General features: G+C 37.6%; 2 protein-coding genes across 2 annotated transcripts; both read left to right on the plus strand.

Annotated features, from left to right (window-relative positions):
• The first annotated feature begins 5642 nt into the window (after positions 1-5642).
• On the plus strand, positions 5643-10435 carry lpl (lipoprotein lipase). Its single transcript, XM_043223054.1, has 10 exons — positions 5643-5920; positions 6811-6998; positions 7073-7252; positions 7349-7460; positions 7554-7787; positions 7861-8103; positions 8192-8312; positions 8486-8665; positions 8768-8875; positions 9015-10435. The coding sequence occupies exons 1-10, from the start codon at positions 5815-5817 to the stop codon at positions 9064-9066; spliced, it is 1524 nt and encodes a 507-aa protein (XP_043078989.1). The 5' UTR covers positions 5643-5814; the 3' UTR covers positions 9067-10435.
• Positions 10436-12519: 2084 nt separating this feature from the next.
• On the plus strand, positions 12520-17747 carry LOC122327703 (lipoprotein lipase). The gene is made up of 10 exons (XM_043223228.1): positions 12520-12832; positions 13797-13981; positions 14065-14244; positions 14336-14447; positions 14525-14758; positions 15628-15870; positions 16624-16744; positions 16828-17034; positions 17226-17321; positions 17417-17747. Exons 1-10 carry the CDS (start codon positions 12730-12732, stop codon positions 17436-17438), a joined length of 1503 nt encoding a protein of 500 aa, XP_043079163.1. The 5' UTR covers positions 12520-12729; the 3' UTR covers positions 17439-17747.
• The last annotated feature ends 579 nt before the right edge of the window (positions 17748-18326 follow it).

Below are 18326 nucleotides of genomic sequence, written 5' to 3' on the forward strand. Positions count from 1 at the left end.
CTTGCGAATATCGAAGAACCGAAGGCATTCGCCTCCAACAGACAGAGAAAGAGAGAGAGGGCATATTAAAATGGCGGCATACCAAAAACAACAAATCATTTGGATGCAGACTCGGTATGCGCTAATCAGGGGTATTGTGAAAGACGAGGAGGGAGAGGTCGAACCGGCGTCTTCAGTTCGATGCTCCTGGGAGAGACTTGTGAAACGCGGTTTGCAGTAGTCTGTGACGAGGGCCCAGGCCCCTGAGAGAAAAGTGCGTCTGAGTTCTTGCCCGTGCATAAGACGCTTCCAACGGTTACACACAGGTGAAGGGTAACTTTAGAGGTAAAACTCTGCTAAGTCGACGTAATGTATTGTTTTTAGTTCTACATCTTAATGGTGCACAGAGAAATAGACACAAAAGCAGGACTCTAGGGCTACTAAGTTACAAGCTATATGCCTGAATTAAAGTTGTTCGATTACACTGAAGATGGGATTTTTTTATTCAGATTTTATTCCCGGAACGACACAGCTAACTAAAATATGTTCCAAGGATATATTCCCTTTATTGAATGGTCTCTGGACATACAAAAATTAAAATATTTTACTGACTGATTGATTATTAGAGAAAATGTTCAATTCGATGATTTTGCTAACACTACGTTCTGAAGACTTTTGCATTGGAACCATCTGAAACAAGCAGCAGCAAACTAAAACGTTTAAGAAAACATGTCCTATGAACAGTTTTTAAATGGCATTTTTGTGCATACGTTTTGGTAACGTTATTAAAAGTGAAAGAACTAATGATCCGAACTGTTTAAACGAATCACTGGAACTCTACCGAGAGAACGTTCTTAACTTTAAAGTTCTGAGAACATTCCTTATTAGCTGAAAGAATTACGGCCGAACATGCACGTGGTATGAAGCTCCTCGTTGCGTGCTTTACGTACATACAACACGAACATGTGGCGTAGCAGATGTGGCATATGGAACAGAGATCTCTGTGCTCTGGTGGGAACAAGGGGGGATGTACGGCAAGAGTATCGCTGACAAAAAACATAACTCAGAGCCCCCTGCTGACAAGCGTGTTATTTCATATGCGCCGCGTGACCTGATGTGTCGCATGTGTACTGTCCTTGAATGAAGTCACTGAACGGATTCGTGTCACAACGGGGGTTAACGTCAACTGTACGTCTTTTATCGTCTGATTTATCAGCAACGGCGCTTTAGGCTACCAAAAAAATAACGGTGCGCAAAGGGAATCACATGGGTGTTCTTCATCAGGGGCCAGCTGTCTAGAAAAGATTAAACACTTGGATTTCTCCCACAGTTCTCTGAGTCGGCCAGCTGTTGCTCACTACGACACCCAGCATTTTGGACGACTTCCCCTTTAAGGGACCCAATGTCACGCTAATCCGCCGCGTTCGCTGAACCCCGCCATCCGCGGTTCTGCAAGCAAAACAATGAGGCTTATCCCACGCCGAGAGAAAGCCCTCACCGGCACGTGACTGGATTCTGCCGGAAGGCTCGTAGCTTTTATTTGCTCTGTCAAAACGCCTAAACCCCCCTTCAGACAATCGAAACACGCAGACGTATAATAAATGATTTTATCGGCTCTCATTCTGACGGCACCCATTCACTGTAGTGGATGATGAGCTGGAAAACTGCACAATTTCTCCAAATATATTCTGATGAAGAAACAAACTTTTCTACGGTACATCTTGGATTGCCCCCCGTAGGACTACAGGGAAAACCTTAAATTTAAAGATATTGCAGACATGCATATTTTGATTGGAAGAAATCGCAGGCTGTGAGAAGCTGTGAACTACTCATCATGATCTAACTTCTCTATGTTTTAATTTATCCTTGTGTGTTTGTGTGTGTGTGTGTGTGTGTGTGTGTGTGTGTGTGTGTGTGTGTGTGTGTGTGTGTGTGTGTGTGTGTGTGCTGAGAAGGCAATCTTTAAATGTCAACCCCATTCTGAAGCAATATCAGCTCTAAATTCTCTTTATAAGAAGCACCTTATAGCTTTACAACTTCATGTAATGCAATCATACTGATTCACAATGCAATGCAATTATGAATCAGTATTTGTCAGAATTTGACATTTTGCATTGGCCATAATTTCAACGTGACTTCTGATGAATGATACGAAGCTAAATTAAACATTCTATTAAAAAAATAACCTCTTACACATTAAATTTGAGAAGTGAGACTTCAGAGAGTTTTTAAAAACTCATGACATCCTCTTATTACAGGTGCATTACAATAAATGTAATAATCATATATATATATATATATATATATATATATATATATATATATATATATATATATATATATATATATATATACTAAAATAATAAAATAATATATAAAAAAAATAATATTAGTGTTGTTAAATGATTAATATATTTAAATAATACAAAACAAATTATATATATATATATATATATATATATATATAATTTGTTTTGTATTATTTAAATTTATTAATCATTTAACAACACTAATATATATATTTTTTTTATATATATATTATTTTATTATTTTAAAGTATATATATATATATATATATATATATATATATATATATATATATATATATATATATATATACATATAAACATTGCAGTTACCCCTTTTGAGGGTTTAAGTAGACAACGTTACAACATTCACAGCTAAGAGGGGCGTTCGTTTCATGCCCATCGGGATCTGCAATCCTAATGTTTCAACATGAATGCAGTAGATGCGGCTATCGAGAGACTCGTGCACTGGCCTTATTTATGTAATCAAAAACCTTTGCTGAACTCGAGATGGGAATGAAGGATAAGACTAAAAGACAAAAGCCTTGGAAGTCTGAGTCACGGCCCCGACCAGATGGGTTTTATTTAGTGCTCTCGCAAACATTTGGAATCACTGTTAACATATTTCCTCGAACCGAGTAAGATAAAAGATCTACATCTGTGAGCGTGATGTTGTTTTACTTCATACATGCAACAAAATTGCATCCGTTTAAACAGCAATTGTAGTTAAACTTTAGCATGTAAGCGTGCACTGATATACGCTTCAGAAAATGGTTCCATAAAGAACCTTTAACTTCTGAAGAACCTTCTTTGTTAAAGTACTTCAAATTACAAAAAGGTAAGAAAAGAGATGGTTCTTTAAAGAATTTTTGACTGAATGGTTCTTAGCGGAACCAAAAATGGTTCTCTGTGGCATCTCTGTGAAGCGCCTTTTGAAGCACCTTTATTTCTAAGGTCTAGTCTAGTCTATGTGATAAACCATAACCATAAACTGTTGTTAGGCGTTGTCTGCTTGGGAATGTCTGGGCTGGGTCGTTTAAGGTTACCTAAGCTTTCCAAACATTCTCTGTTCAAACCCAAGTACTACTTTTAACAATATTTTAAGGGAATAGTTTTAAAAATGAAAAATTGCTGACCCTCGGGCCATCCGAGATGTACTTTAGATAAGTTTGTTTCTTCATCAGAACATTTTTGGAGAAATTGAGCATTTTTTTCAGCTCATTATCCACTATAGTGAATGGGTGCCGTGAGAATGAGAGCCGATAAAAACATTACAGTAAACCACAAGCAATCCAACTTGCAAACACTGCAAAAAAGTTGCATTGTTTGTTATAACCAAATCCATAATTAGGATGTATTTAACTTTAAACCTCGGCCTCTGGCTAAAATATGAGTCTGTATCCATAATATAGCTTTTTTTAACCTGTGGATTATTACTAAATGCACATATCTATTTATAGGTCCCCTGTTCTATTCCAGATTAATATCTTTTCCCTTTTCCTTAGTCATGTTTAAATGTTCTCATATATGTGTGTGTCTACCTATACGTATGGATGCGTATGTACCAAGAGCTCTTGTAAAACCACAGCTAATTCCTTGTGTGTTTGCACACACTTGCTGATTAAAGCTCAATCTGATTCTGATTATTGTGATGTTTCAAGCCGTTTATTCTGACGGCACCCATTCACTGCAGAGGTTCCACCGGTGAGCAAGCGATGAAATGCTAAAGGTCTGTAAATCTGATCCGATAAACAAACAAAAGCATTTACCTCTTGGATGTCCCGAGGGTAAACCATTCCTTTAACGTGCGAATCAGTCATTGCAATGTTTGTTTGTTTGGTTTTTTTTCAGAAAACCGAGTCAAATGTTTAAACGTACAAGTGGTTCGTATCTCTGTTTTCATGTTCCCGAGAACAGAACGAGATAGGATGTCTGCTAAACGTTAGATGTTGCAATAATCGACGGTTTGCAAAAAAATGAAACCGTGAAACATAAACCTGTTTCAAACCGACAGCACAGAAATGCTGCGTTTCCCCGCGATCGGATCATTCATGTCAGCATAATCGGCGATGATCAAACATGTGGTTCGCGTAAAACGTAGCGCAAGAGCAATCGCGTCCAATTTCATATCTCTGCGTGCATTCATTGAGCATAAATGATTATAAATGTGTCATCAAAGAGTGTAAATGTTTATATGCGCTTAGGCGTGCGCACGTAGGAGTGTGTTTACGAAAAGCGCACGTGCAGGTGTTTTTCTTTGCTTTTATTTTTAGCAAATAATCCCAAATTCTGCGTTGCATCCGTTCGCTTAGCACTTTCATCCAGATCAAGGCGAGCAAAAGAAATTCAGAGAAGTGCCAGAGTGTTGCGCAGGGACGCAAAAGCGCTCACATATTTGTCAGTAACTGTATATTTGTTCTGGACAAGCTAGTGATTCGCGTGATTTTTCTTTGCTAAAAGTCTTGTCTGTCTGTCAGCCCCCCCAGCTGTCTGGCCAATGAGACGCAGGGCGGCTAAACACGCCCACTGACCGTCTCCCTGAATGGAAAGCACCCTGATATTTGTGACCCTCTTCCATGTGCTGCCAAGAGCGGGCCGTCATTGGCACAAATCGTGTTGTTGGTTTTTAAGATGACAAATATTCACGCAGGTGCGTTTTAGTTCACCGGCAAGGCGTTCTGTGTTCGGTGTTTGGATTTAAAGTAACATTTTGATTTGTTGCAAAGCGCTAAACAAACAGTGTGGGCGATGTTATCAGTTGACCTTGAGTAGACGGTGATTATCAAACAGGAATGATTCCCTTCACATAAGTCTGAAAAAATCTATCAGAGATGTGGGAATACAAAGGCACGAATATTGCCGACATGTAACTAGTAAGTAGGTAAATACTGAAATAAATATATTTCATGATATAAAAGTCTACCACATAACTTTAACACAAGCCCCGGGTTGTTTTTTAAGATTTATGATCATGTCTAATTCAGTTTTTTAAAGTTATTTTTTACATTTATAGTTACTTTTAAATGCAAAAGTAAACAAAAGAGTAATTTAAAAATATTCCTCATAAATCATTAATATTTTTAAAACACGTTTGGCATTTGCAATGCATTTCTATATTTTGTAATACCTTATTAGAGTCCAAAAAAAAAAAAAAAAAAAGCGCTTGATAAACTGACTTGCTTTGTAGACTCTCAGGGGCCTCACAACTTCATAGACATGTAATTGTAAGTGATGAGTCAGTGTGGGGGTTCCTGGCGTTTTATTGGTCAGGTCAGGTCTTACCCCGCCTCTTGCGACCAATCGAATTGGCCTGATTTGCATGCGGTACAGCGCGAGAGAATAAAGACACGCTTGTAGCGGTACCGATTTAAACTCTTGAGAGAAACTCTGGACACAAGACATCTAAAGCAGCTGCTGCCCCCCGACTGGAATATTAACCTGTTGTAACGCTGTAAATGCCCGGATCTCAACGGCTTTTGCACTCAGTTTAAAAAGTTGTTGCATCCGTGATCATTATAAATATATAATCATGGGGAGAGTAAGCAGCGCTTGTTTTATATCTTGGATGTATTTGGTCTACATTTCCTCGGGTTTTGCAACTACGATTGAGCCAGAGATTGAATTTACCACTTTTAGTAAGTATGAGCTTATTTGCTTTATTCCATCATAGAATGAAAGTTTAAAAAGTGTTAATTTCACATTTCCGGTGTCTAAATTGAATAAATATCGGTGACAAATTTCAGAAAACGATCTTATTGCACCAGTGTGAGCGCATAAGTTGTAGGAGGCATGACCTAGTTTTACTGCACTTTTCTGAACTTTACACCTTTATGCATTATCATCATATTAATTTGTACGTTCATATTTATAAATTATGTCTCAAAAGATAATGTTGGAGGGTGCAAAATGTATTGTTTATGTATCTTATACAATTCTGTTATTTTATATACTGTATTATTCTGTTTTGTTTGGTGGTACAAAGGTATTTCTTAAAAAAAAGTTATGCACCTTTTTGTCTTGTTGTCATTAATCGTTTGTATTTAATAGCATTTCTTATTATACGGCGCATGTAAATATCATTAATTTTTTGTTTTGTCGTGGTCAGTCTCGTTTCATCAGCTTTTACTTTTTAAAATAGCTTGATGATTTGTAAACGTTAACTATAAAACTTAATAGTATGTTTAAAAATGGTAAAATTGTACTTGCACAACACGGTAGTTATCATGTTGTTTGAGATTTCGTTTACATGGATTGTCAGGCCAGTCTATGAACACACACTGAACTCATATTGAAGAAAATGTAAAATGTATAGTCAGTCAAGCACTGGGAAAGACTCCAAGCTTGACATTTGGAAATAATTCCTCATATACAGAATAAGGGAAAAGTATAAGCATGTGCAAGATAAGCTTCTTTAGAACTTCAATAATTAAATTTTTTATAAGCAGCTTACAAGGAAAAACCATTTAATGTAAGCAGCACTTACCTTGCTAGCTGTTGAACTCATTGTCGATCTTGATTTTGACAGATAACATCATGGAAAACGCCACAGAATGGATGACGGACTTCAGCGACATCGAGTCCAAGTTTTCCTTCAGGACCAGTGAAGAACCTGAAGAAGATCTGTGCTACATAGTTCCAGGTCAACCCGAATCCATCAAAGAATGTAACTTCAATCCAGACACCAAGACTTTCATAGTTATTCACGGATGGACGGTGAGTGTTTCTGCTAGACTTGTTCACGACATGGAGTGAATGTGCAAACCATGACGCCAATGATTTCATCTCAGGTCACGGGTATGTTTGAAAGCTGGGTTCCCAAACTGGTAACAGCCCTGTATGATCGAGAGCCAACAGCCAACGTGATCGTAGTGGACTGGCTGTCCCGTGCGCAACAGCACTACCCAACATCAGCTGCCTACACCAAACTAGTTGGCAGGGACGTGGCCAAGTTTGTCAACTGGTTACAGGTATGACAAACACCTACACCAAGGTGGAGAGCATCTGATGAAGATACAGATTTTTTTTTTCGCAGTAAACTTTACCTTTCTGGTTTCTTCATCCAGGCTGAGATTGACTATCCTTGGGAGAGGCTGCACCTGTTGGGCTACAGTCTTGGTGCTCATGTAGCGGGAATCGCTGGACTTCTCACCAAACATAAAGTTAACAGAATCACTGGTAACTCAATGTTGTTTCTTAAGGTGTCAGTCTCTTAATTTACCCTTAAAAATGCATCTATCAGCTATTAAAATGATCTTATTGGATCTTTAGGCATGGATCCTGCTGGCCCTAGTTTTGAGTACGCAGATGCCCAAAGCACTCTTTCCCCCGATGATGCCCTTTTCGTAGACGTCCTTCACACTAACACTCGCGGCTCTCCGGATCGTAGCATTGGTATCCAGAGGCCGGTGGGTCACATTGACATCTACCCCAACGGAGGAACCTTCCAACCCGGCTGTGACCTCCAGAACACTGTGCTGATGGTGGCCACCACTGGTTTAAGAAGTACGCCCCTTCCTCAGTTTTCCGATTTCGAATCACAAATACAAGTTTTAACATTTTTTTTGGTTCTCCACAGACATGGATCAGATTGTGAAGTGCTCCCACGAGCGCTCCATTCACTTATTCATCGATTCGCTCGTGAACCAGGAGCAAGAGAGCATGGCTTACCGCTGCAGCTCCAAAGACAGCTTCAACAAGGGCATGTGCCTCAGCTGCCGCAAGAACCGCTGCAACAAGGTGGGCTACGGAGTCAATAAAATTCGCTCACGCAGGAGCAGCAAGATGTACATGAAGACCAGAGACGTGATGCCTTTTAAAGGTGAGGAGCACCAACGTTTACGGAATTGATAAAACAAGTAAAGAAAAATGTAATAGATTCCTTTCTAACTATACCCATCTTTCCATAGTTTTCCACTATCAAGTGAAGGTCCACTTCTTCGGCAAGACAAAGTTAAGCTACACTGATCAGCCCGTGAAGATCTCACTGTACGGAATCCACGGCGAGAAGGAAAATATCCCCTACATTCTGTAAGTTTGCAGCATTTCCTGATTGATATGTCAGGACTACAACTGCAAATGCAATGTTAGGATGTTTACCAGAAAAGTCTTTCTTTTGGACAGAAAACAGGCCGTTTTGCCTCGGACTGGACTCCGAACTGAGATAACAGAGAAAGTGATCGAGCTTGTTTTTGATTCCACAGGCCTGCTATGAACACAAACGCCACAGTGTCTTTCCTGCTTACCACGGACGCAGACATCGGAGAGCTGCTGATGGTCAAACTTCTCTGGGAGAAAGACAGCCTCATCAGCTGGCCGTGGTGGAACCCCGATACCTTCCACATCCGCAAACTACGCATCAAATCAGGAGAAAGACAGTCGAAGTAAGCAGAGAGACATATTGTGACAACTTAACATTTTCTTATACCTTTTAAAACCTATAAAAAAAACGTATGAAATACAAAATGTCTATGTTTGCCAACTAGGATCATCTTCAGTGCCAAAGATGGTGAATTTTCCTACCTTTCCCGTGGAGGTGAGGCCTCCGTCTTCGTGAAAGACAAAGAAGCCCAGTCGAGTCGCAAAAACCAGAGGTAAATTTCTATCTGCAACCTTCCCGATCTGTTGACACTGCTCCATAAATGTGACCTTCCCCGCTCAGTTATTATGTTCCTGTTTTATTTGTTGTGGTGAGTTTTGTTTGACTAAACCCTTTGCACTTTACATTGGCAGATTGCACAAGTTGAAGATGCACGGAAGTTCGTTCAAACAGAGCACAGAGTAAAGACACGCGTCAAAATCCACCTCTGCTGGGATCTGGCACGGAAAACTGGAACGGTAGAGACTTAACCTCTCCCGAATATTCGGACTAGTAACCTTCACCCAATGCAAATCCAGAAACACATCCTGCAAGAAAAAGGCATCTTGAAAACATTGCTGCTGTGCAGTTTTAAAACAAAACAGTCACTTCGGATACCTCTCAAGATGCTGTACAGGTCATCCGAGATCTAGCTAGACAACCTTTCCTGCATCTTTAATCCATAATAATGATCAAGTCTCTATGCAACATACTTACGCAAGTAATACGTTTCGGTCTATCTAAAAATGACTTGCACTTAGTTAAAATGTTTGGGTAGTTGTTCACCAAAGACTCTTCTTTTGGAGAAAGATGCCACTCGGTTTATTTGGTTTATCAATATTAATTTTTGAAACTCCACTCAACCAGGTTATTTAGCCGTTTGTTTGGATGTACTGTGAATTAGGTTGAACCAAAGCAGTTTTCTAGCTATGCTAATCTTCTTTGCTTCAGTTTAGAAAGCAAAACTTTTAGATTTGTCTGTTGCAACCGAAAATCAGTCTGAATTGCTTTAACCAAAAAAATGGGACCAAATCCTCTCTCTGCTGAATCAAGATGAAATTATTACTGTAAATATTTGTAATTGTCATTATATATGCTTACAAACATCTCTTTGGATGTCTACCTTTCTTTCATTTCTTGGGTTATTGTGTCTGGCACAGGTCACTTTAAAGGCTTCGCCTCCCTTTGATTCAGTATTGTTTGGTAAAATCAACAAACGATTCAGTTTTTTCTATATTTTTTTGGTCACTTCTTTCAGTTCAGCTGTGTTTGGTCAAAGAAAAAAAAATCAACAAACGATTCGGTGACTTTTGCTTTGTTTTTCGTCAACCTCTTCAAACCAACTCAGGTTGTTTTGTATGCGTTTCAAGAAAGTAATGAGGCAAGAAACTACTTTATGCATGAGCCAGCCAAAAATTAAAACAAGATGCATTTGATCTACGAAACACTGACAGTTTTCCAGGCCTGACAGGGTTGACTGCCCCAAGTAATAGCCACAAATACACCCAAACTGTTCCTTTTTCCTATTTATTAAATGTATATATTTGTATATTAAGCACATCATTATATATATATATATATATATATATATATATATATATATATATATATATATATATATATATAGGTAAGTGCTCTTGCCTTCTTTTGAATTATGTAGCCTCTCTATTTTTATAAATAAACTTTGACTGATTGAAGTCACTGGAAGGAAAAGCAATGATCAGTTGTGATCATATGAATCTATATGCCGTGCACTGTATGATGTCATTTTAATAAACGTTACTGCATTATGTTATATGTGAGTGCTTTGCATTTTTAATTTCAATCTTCATTACATGTCTGCATTTAATTTGTATAATTTAACTTTTAAATACTATTTAGGAATGTTTTGTAAATTGTATTTGGCACTGCCACAATCTTTTTAAAATGTATTGTTTATATATATATATATATATATATATATATATATATATATATATATATAAAAACAACCACTGCTCATTGTTTTGTTTACATTAGCTCCATTCAAGATGTTAAGTGAATGGAGCTTCATCCATTCAAATAACAATGTGAGTCGTAAAAAAAAGAAAGAGAGAGAGAAACAAGAGTGAGCTGACTCACATTGTTTAATGGGAGAGCGACTCACGTGCAGTAACCTCTAATCAAAACACAAGGAGCTTGTTTTTCATGATCCCCTCCCCTTTTTCGTGGAAGAAGTTGTTCTTGGAATCAAAATACAACATTCCGATACTTTCATTAGTCAGAACCTTCTGCAAGAGACATTTGTGCATTAAATTTCTGGAATATATCCTACTTCTGCCGGTTTATCACATTAAGGAATACAAACACTAGATACAGAGTTTTAAATGAGGACTTTGATTTATCGCTTTCAAATTCTTAGAAATCATAATCAAGCTCCTCTGAGTTCTTGTACAGTGATTTCTAGAAGCGTTTCCATCTGCTAAAGAGCATGTGACGGGTTATTATTTATGTTTTTTTCTATAAGAATATTTTGGATGAAACCAGCGATTCTAATGCCTGGTCCTTGTTATAATAAATGGAGGGAGTGAGCACGGTGCTGGTGTCATTGACAGTTTTGGCAGGGTCTGAGTGTTATGGTACGACTATGACACAGTGCATGAGGAAAAAACACTGAGAGTATTGGCACCTAATGACTTTGTTCTCTCAAATGACAAGTAAAGAGTTGTTACTTGTCTCTATCCACCATGTTGATCAATGGCTGCTGATATAACCTCCGATGTCAATTTTTATGACATAACAGGTTGTTGCCACCAAATGCAGTTTGAAGTGGACCAAAACCTGTCTGACCCATTTAGATAGATAGATAGATAGATAGATAGATAGATAGATAGATAGATAGATAGATAGATGGACGAACGGATGGACAGACAGATAAATGATGGATGGATGGATGGATGGATGGATGGATGGATGGACAGACAGACAGATAGACAGATAGATAGATAGATAGATAGATAGATAGATAGATAGATAGATAGATAGATAGATAGACGAACGGATGGACAGACAGATAGATGATGGATGGATGGATGGATGGATAGACAGACATATAGATAGATAGATAGATAGATAGATAGATAGATAGATAGATAGATGGACGAACGGATGGACAGACAGATAAATGATGGATGGATGGATGGATGGATGGACAGACAGACAGATAGACAGATAGACAGATAGATAGATAGATAGATAGATAGACGAACGGATGGACAGACAGATAGATGATGGATGGATGGATGGATGGATAGACAGACATATAGATAGATAGATAGATAGATAGATAGATAGATAGATAGATAGATAGATAGATAGATAGATAGATAGATAGACAAACGGCTGGACAGACAGATAGATGATGGATGGATGGATGGATGGATGGATGGATGGACAGACAGACAGATAGACAGATAGATAGATAGATAGATAGACGAACGGATGGACAGACAGATAGATGATGGATGGATGGATGGATACAGACATATAGATAGATAGATAGATAGATAGATAGATAGATAGATAGATAGATAGATAGATGAACGGATGGACAGACAGATAGATGATGGATGGATGGATGGATGGACGGACGGACGGACGGACGGACGGACGGACGGACAGACAGACAGACAGACAGACAGACAGACAGACAGACAGACAGACAGATAGATAGATAGATAGATAGATAGATAGATAGATGTTCTTCAAAGGAAAACCGAAAGAAAGACCACCTGGATCTGAAAGGGAGTTTTATATTGGGGTAAAAAGGTCAGTTCAAGGTAAGAACTGCATGATTTATTGTAGTCAAGAACCTCGTGAGACTTACACAGCTCTTTAAACAAACGTGTGACCGTATTACCCCGCCTGTGGGCTGAGACCAGTGGCTCTTATTTAGGAACTAAACTGAAGTCTGAGTCTCAGATTTCATTCGACAGTATTCAAGCAGCACCGGGAGTTTGCGAATATTTTATTTTCTCAGTTGACGTTATAGGAGAGCGCGACGGGAAGGTGAGGATCACAGAGCGCCCGACAAGTTTCCGCAGAAAAGACATGAACAGTTTGTCATTCCAATGCGTTTCGTGGCTCGTATTAAGCTTCATCGGTCTGTTCGTCGCTGCTGTGGAGAAAGAAATCTTCTCGAACGAACTCTTAGGTAAGATGTTTGGAAATGTTTGTTGGTGCGCCGCGGGAAATGCATTCGGATAACCTGAGGCGTTGTTTTGTTTGGACGCGACGCGGTTCTTTCATTTGTAATGTCTGTGTTTTCATACAGCACGTCCTGCATTTATGATGGGAAAAACTTTAATATCCGGTGTCTGTCTGAGATTTTAAATCCACGAATTATCCTGTAGAAGGCACCGGTGCTCTAGTACTGGCTAAACATTTCTTAGAGTCGACTAGATGTGTTTTATTTCCTACAAGTAGACTACATTTCAAGTTCATAGTCATTACACGACACAGTGACCTTCAGTGCAATCTGATATCCGGCTAATTACAGGTGTGATAATTGCGTAGAGGCTATACTAAGCATATTAGGGCTCCACCCACCTATATCAACTAAGCTGAACTATAAAAGTATTTATTGTCCTCTTATAACCTATTTTTAGCATGCATATATGTTAAATTTTTAACCTAATGATTATTATATGTTTATCATATATATATATATATATATATATATATATATATATATATATATATATATATATATATATATATATATATATATATATATAATTATATATAATGTATGTATTTAATGCCTTCCATTCAAACGTTATTTTAATATGATTTAATAACTATCAAATTCCAACAATTTTATTTTCATTATTTTAATATGTTTTATATTATATATTTGCATAAATCTTGTATTTAAAATGCATATTTATATATTTGCTAGACATTTTTATTTTGTCTTTATTATAATATTTTTATCTTTATATAATGTATATGAATATATTTGTTAAAATTACATTTTTGCATATTTCGTTTTTTAATTCTAATATTATAGAATTTCGAAATACTTCTTAAAATTAACCTTTGATCTAGAATTTTTACGTTGAAAAAGTACATTTCAGTAGTACTATTTTTTTTAAGTGGCTATCACCTTTACGCAGATAATTTTCTGGAGGATCTTCGAGACCTGTCAGATGTCAACAAAGCCAGCGTCAAGTTTTCTCTAAGAAACCCGTCCCAGCCAGATGACGACGCGTGTTACATCGTGCGCGGCAATCCGGAGTCTCTTAACAGCTGCAACTTCAAAAACACTTCAAAAACCTTTTTGATCATTCATGGGTGGACGGTAAAGCAGCAGTTACAAACATACCATAAATTTAGCTGATTCTTTTTCAGTATGTTAGTGTTAAATTAGCTCTTTTCCCCTAGGTAAGTGGATTGTTTGAGAGCTGGGTCGAGAAACTGGTTGCTGCTCTTTACGACAGGGAGAAGGATGCTAACGTCATTGTTGTGGACTGGTTGGGCATGGCACAGAACCATTATGTGGTGGCGGCACAAAGCACAAAGATGGTGGGACAAGAGATCGGACTGTTCATAGACTGGTTAGAGGTTTGTTTTAGCAAAATAAATCAAATCGGTTCAAATTACACGTACTGCTAATCTAGGTTTTCAATTGCCATCATTGTGCCCAATGCTTAAGGAGACCGCCAGGGTTCCTCTGGAGAAGTTGCACCTCATTGGCTACAGTCTTGGTGCCCACGTTGCCGGTTTTGCAGGAAATCATGCAACCAATAAAGTTGGACGGATCACAGGTATGGCGTTCTTTTGGGAGAAAAATCTTGAAACGGGTCTTAAACGCCGTATGGGACAACAGTTTGGTTTTTTCCAGGTTTAGACCCAGCTGGACCAGACTTTGAAGGAGTCCACGCCCATGAACGGCTGTCTCCAGATGATGCCCATTTTGTAGATGTCCTTCACACGTTCACCCGAGGTTCCCTGGGTCTCAGCATCGGTATCAAGCAGCCAGTTGGCCATGTGGATATATACCCTAATGGAGGAAGCTTCCAGCCTGGCTGCAACATGAGAGGAGCGCTGGAGAAAATCGCCAGTTATGGAATACTTGGTAAAGACACTTATCTGGGATATTCAGTTAAATTCTCATTTGTTTGTGCAGCGCTTCCAACATCAATAGTATATGTCTGCTCGCTATTTACTCCAATATTTCCTCAAAGATTCTGCATTCTTGCAAGTTTAAGAATATGTAAGTGTGTTTAAAATAAATGTAAAATAATTAAATTGTTTTTAGAAACACTAAAAAGTAATTTAAATATTGAAAAACAATACATATATTGTGTACTGTTTTATGATGTATATATAAATAATAAATATACACAGTACACACAGATATATTATGTAAATAGAAAACTTAACATATTAATATATTTAAAAATATAGGCTACCAATAACAATTAATCTAACAATGCCTGTTTTTTTAAACAATTTTAGTTCTCTTAACTCAAAATTTTCTAGTGACCCGTTGCATTTTTCCATTGGCCCAACTGAATTTATTGATTTTAATAGTTGAATAGTTTAATAGTTTTAAAAAATTGTGCAGGGCAGTGCAAAATTGTAAATTTACAGTACACTATGTAAAAACTAAATTTTTCATTGGCCCAACTGAATTTCTGCTCTGCCCTGCACATTTTTCCGTTAGTGCAACTGTTAAAAACCAATAAATTCAATTGGGCCAATTGAAAAATTTTGAGTTGGTAGGACTAAAATTGTTACAGTGCAAATATGGAAAGAGATTAGTTATATATCAAGAGTAGGTTGTGTCACATTTTTCATAATCTGGCTTTCTAAACTATTTTGGCAACCGTTTTACAATGAAATCATTAATCGCTGCTAAAAAACTGATTATTTACATATATGACTTAAAAGATGATATTCAAGTTTTAAATCATACCAATTATATTTCATTAATACCCTTAGCCTTGAATAATGCCATCAGATGCGAGCATGAGCGGTCGGTCCACCTGTTCATCGACTCCCTGCTGAATGAGGAAGCAGCTAGCAGAGCGTACAGCTGCGGGAGCAAGGACATGTTCGACCGCGGCGTGTGTCTTCAGTGTCGCAAAAACCGCTGCAACACCGTGGGCTACGACATCAGCAAACTGCGTAAGGCGAGAAGCGTCAAGATGTTCACCAAGACGCGAGGCTCCATGCCATTCAGAGGTCAGTGCCAAGTTTCAGAGGAGGAATTTCGAAACTGTCACTTTAACAAAAACCTTCTTGCGTTTTTGTTTCCGTATAGTTTTAGCGGATTAGACACGGCAAACCCGTGCGCTTGCTGCAGAAGAATCATAGTAAAACCGTTTTTAATGTGACTTTGATTGTGACTTTGTACGTTTACTTCAGAAATGCTAAAATGTATTCAAAAGTTTGACTGACCCAATCAACTGGCTTGGTTTGGTCCCCCTTTAAAGCTACACATTTCGATTATTTCCTTACTTTGTATTGAAAATAAATGATTTTATTTAAAATTAATTAAAGGGAGATTTATAATGTTGACTATCCCAATCACACATTGGTGGGTTATTGTAAATAGCTTCAGAAAACAAGACAAAAGTAAAACCTTTTACGCGATCATTTACATGTCTGCAGCATTATGGGGAACTTTGCACTCAGAGGAAGGCTTTGAGCCGAAGCGTTGGTGCCTTTTCCCATCAATAATTGAAAAAAGCCAATTTTGAAAATGTTGAGTTTTTTACAAAGTGACATTGCCAACTACTGGCCTGGCATACATATTACAGTATTTTGTTATACACGTGAACAAGTAAAAACTTAAGGGAAAACGATTTTTTAGTGACTTGGCAGTTAGCTGAATTCATTTTCTCTTTCAAGTTTATTTTTATTTACGGTTTTAGTTTAAGTTAACGATAATAGCCCTGGCTGTAGATGCTAAAACATTAATTTTTTTATTTTAAGTTTTCCACTATCAGCTGAAAATCAACTTCCTTGGACAAACAAATCAGCTAGCGATGGATCCAGAACTGACAGTCTCACTTTATGGTACCGATGGCGAAGCAGAAGATCTCAAGTTGAACATGTGAGTAATCCTTAACGATGGCTATACATAGTGCGTATGCGCAATTCTATTTGCTGATTATCTTCACCAACTTCATCGAGCAGACAGGAGAAGATCACCCCCAATAAGACTCACTCATTCCTCGTGGTAACTGAGAAGGACCTTGGAGATCTTCTGATGCTGAAGTTTAAACTGGAAGAGTCCTCCTCCTCTTTACTCACTCTGCTCTCCTCGTGGTGGTATGGAGATTCTGCTAAATCAGGCATACATGTCCATAAAATCAGAGTCAGAGTCGGGGAGACACAAAACAAGTACGTTTTCACCTCATATAGTGAGCATTTTGGACAAATGTTTTCTACATAATTTATATATTCTACATTTCAAACTAATCTTCACAAAATATTGTGGTGGAAAATCTAGCTTTCCTCACAATAAATACATTTTATGTCCTAACGCATTAACATTCGCACAATTTTATGAGCTTGCATTCTTCATCTTTTAGGATCGTGTTGTGTTTGAAGGATCCCCAAACAGGAAGTTCAACTCAAGACGTTATATTTGTGAAATGCAAGGAACCGTGGAGGTCTTTATCTAAAAGGTAACGGCAGCTCGAACCGTCTATAATTTGGGTAATATCTTTACATTTAATGTCAAATATTTCTAATAACCGCAATTGTCTTTGTTCCAACACAGGACCAAACTGAAAAGCCAATGAAAGGACTGATTTTGATAAAGCACTTCAACAAATGTATTTATTCAGCCGTTATTTATTAAGACTGCAACTGCACTGTACTGTATTGGATAAATGATGTGTTGCTATGAATGGGATTCATAGAATGTGAATGTGTGGACTTTTTTACTAGGGGGAGTCACAGGTTTGAAAAGCCTTGAAATGTGTTTGATTTTAATACCTAATATTCGATGTGTGTTTTTGCATTTGTAACAGTGATGGGTCTGGCTAACAGCAAAGACTTTTTAAGCATCGTCAATTATGTGTTTAACTAAAATAAGCATTTTGTACGAATTTTCTGGATTAAGAAGTTTTAATTACTGGCCCATTTAGCCCACCGTCGCTTTGGCGAATTTTCCCAGGGAAAAGTCAGTCATTTCAATGGGAATCCGCAGGATTAAAAATAAAACGTGAGGGCAAAATAGTTCCGCACGGACATTTCATAATGCGTTTGTCTACAGAATACATATACATATATATATATATATACACACACACTTTATTTATTTGCAAACTTTTACAAAAAAAAAAAGAGGAAACCAAAATGCCTAGTACACATATCACTTGAATTAAGTTGTTTTAATTAAGCTGCTATTTGCAATTGTTTAATAATTTAATAATAATAATAACAATTGCTCATTTATGATGTACCCTGTTAGTAGCCCACGATACAGAGATCAATACGGAAAATTCCTTATTTTTTTATTTTTAAATTTCCTATATTTTTTAAAATAGTGCCCTATTTTTACAGACTTTTCTTAGAGTGTAGCATACTAACTACTAATACACTAAAAGCATAACTGTTCAGAATTTAGAGTTTTGTTTACTGGGTAGCTTACATTGTAATTGTCCAAAAATGTGTACGTTGCCCAT

The sequence above is a fragment of the Puntigrus tetrazona genome, chromosome 22, assembly GCF_018831695.1.
Source record: "Puntigrus tetrazona isolate hp1 chromosome 22, ASM1883169v1, whole genome shotgun sequence".
Taxonomy (NCBI): Eukaryota; Metazoa; Chordata; class Actinopteri; order Cypriniformes; family Cyprinidae; genus Puntigrus; species Puntigrus tetrazona.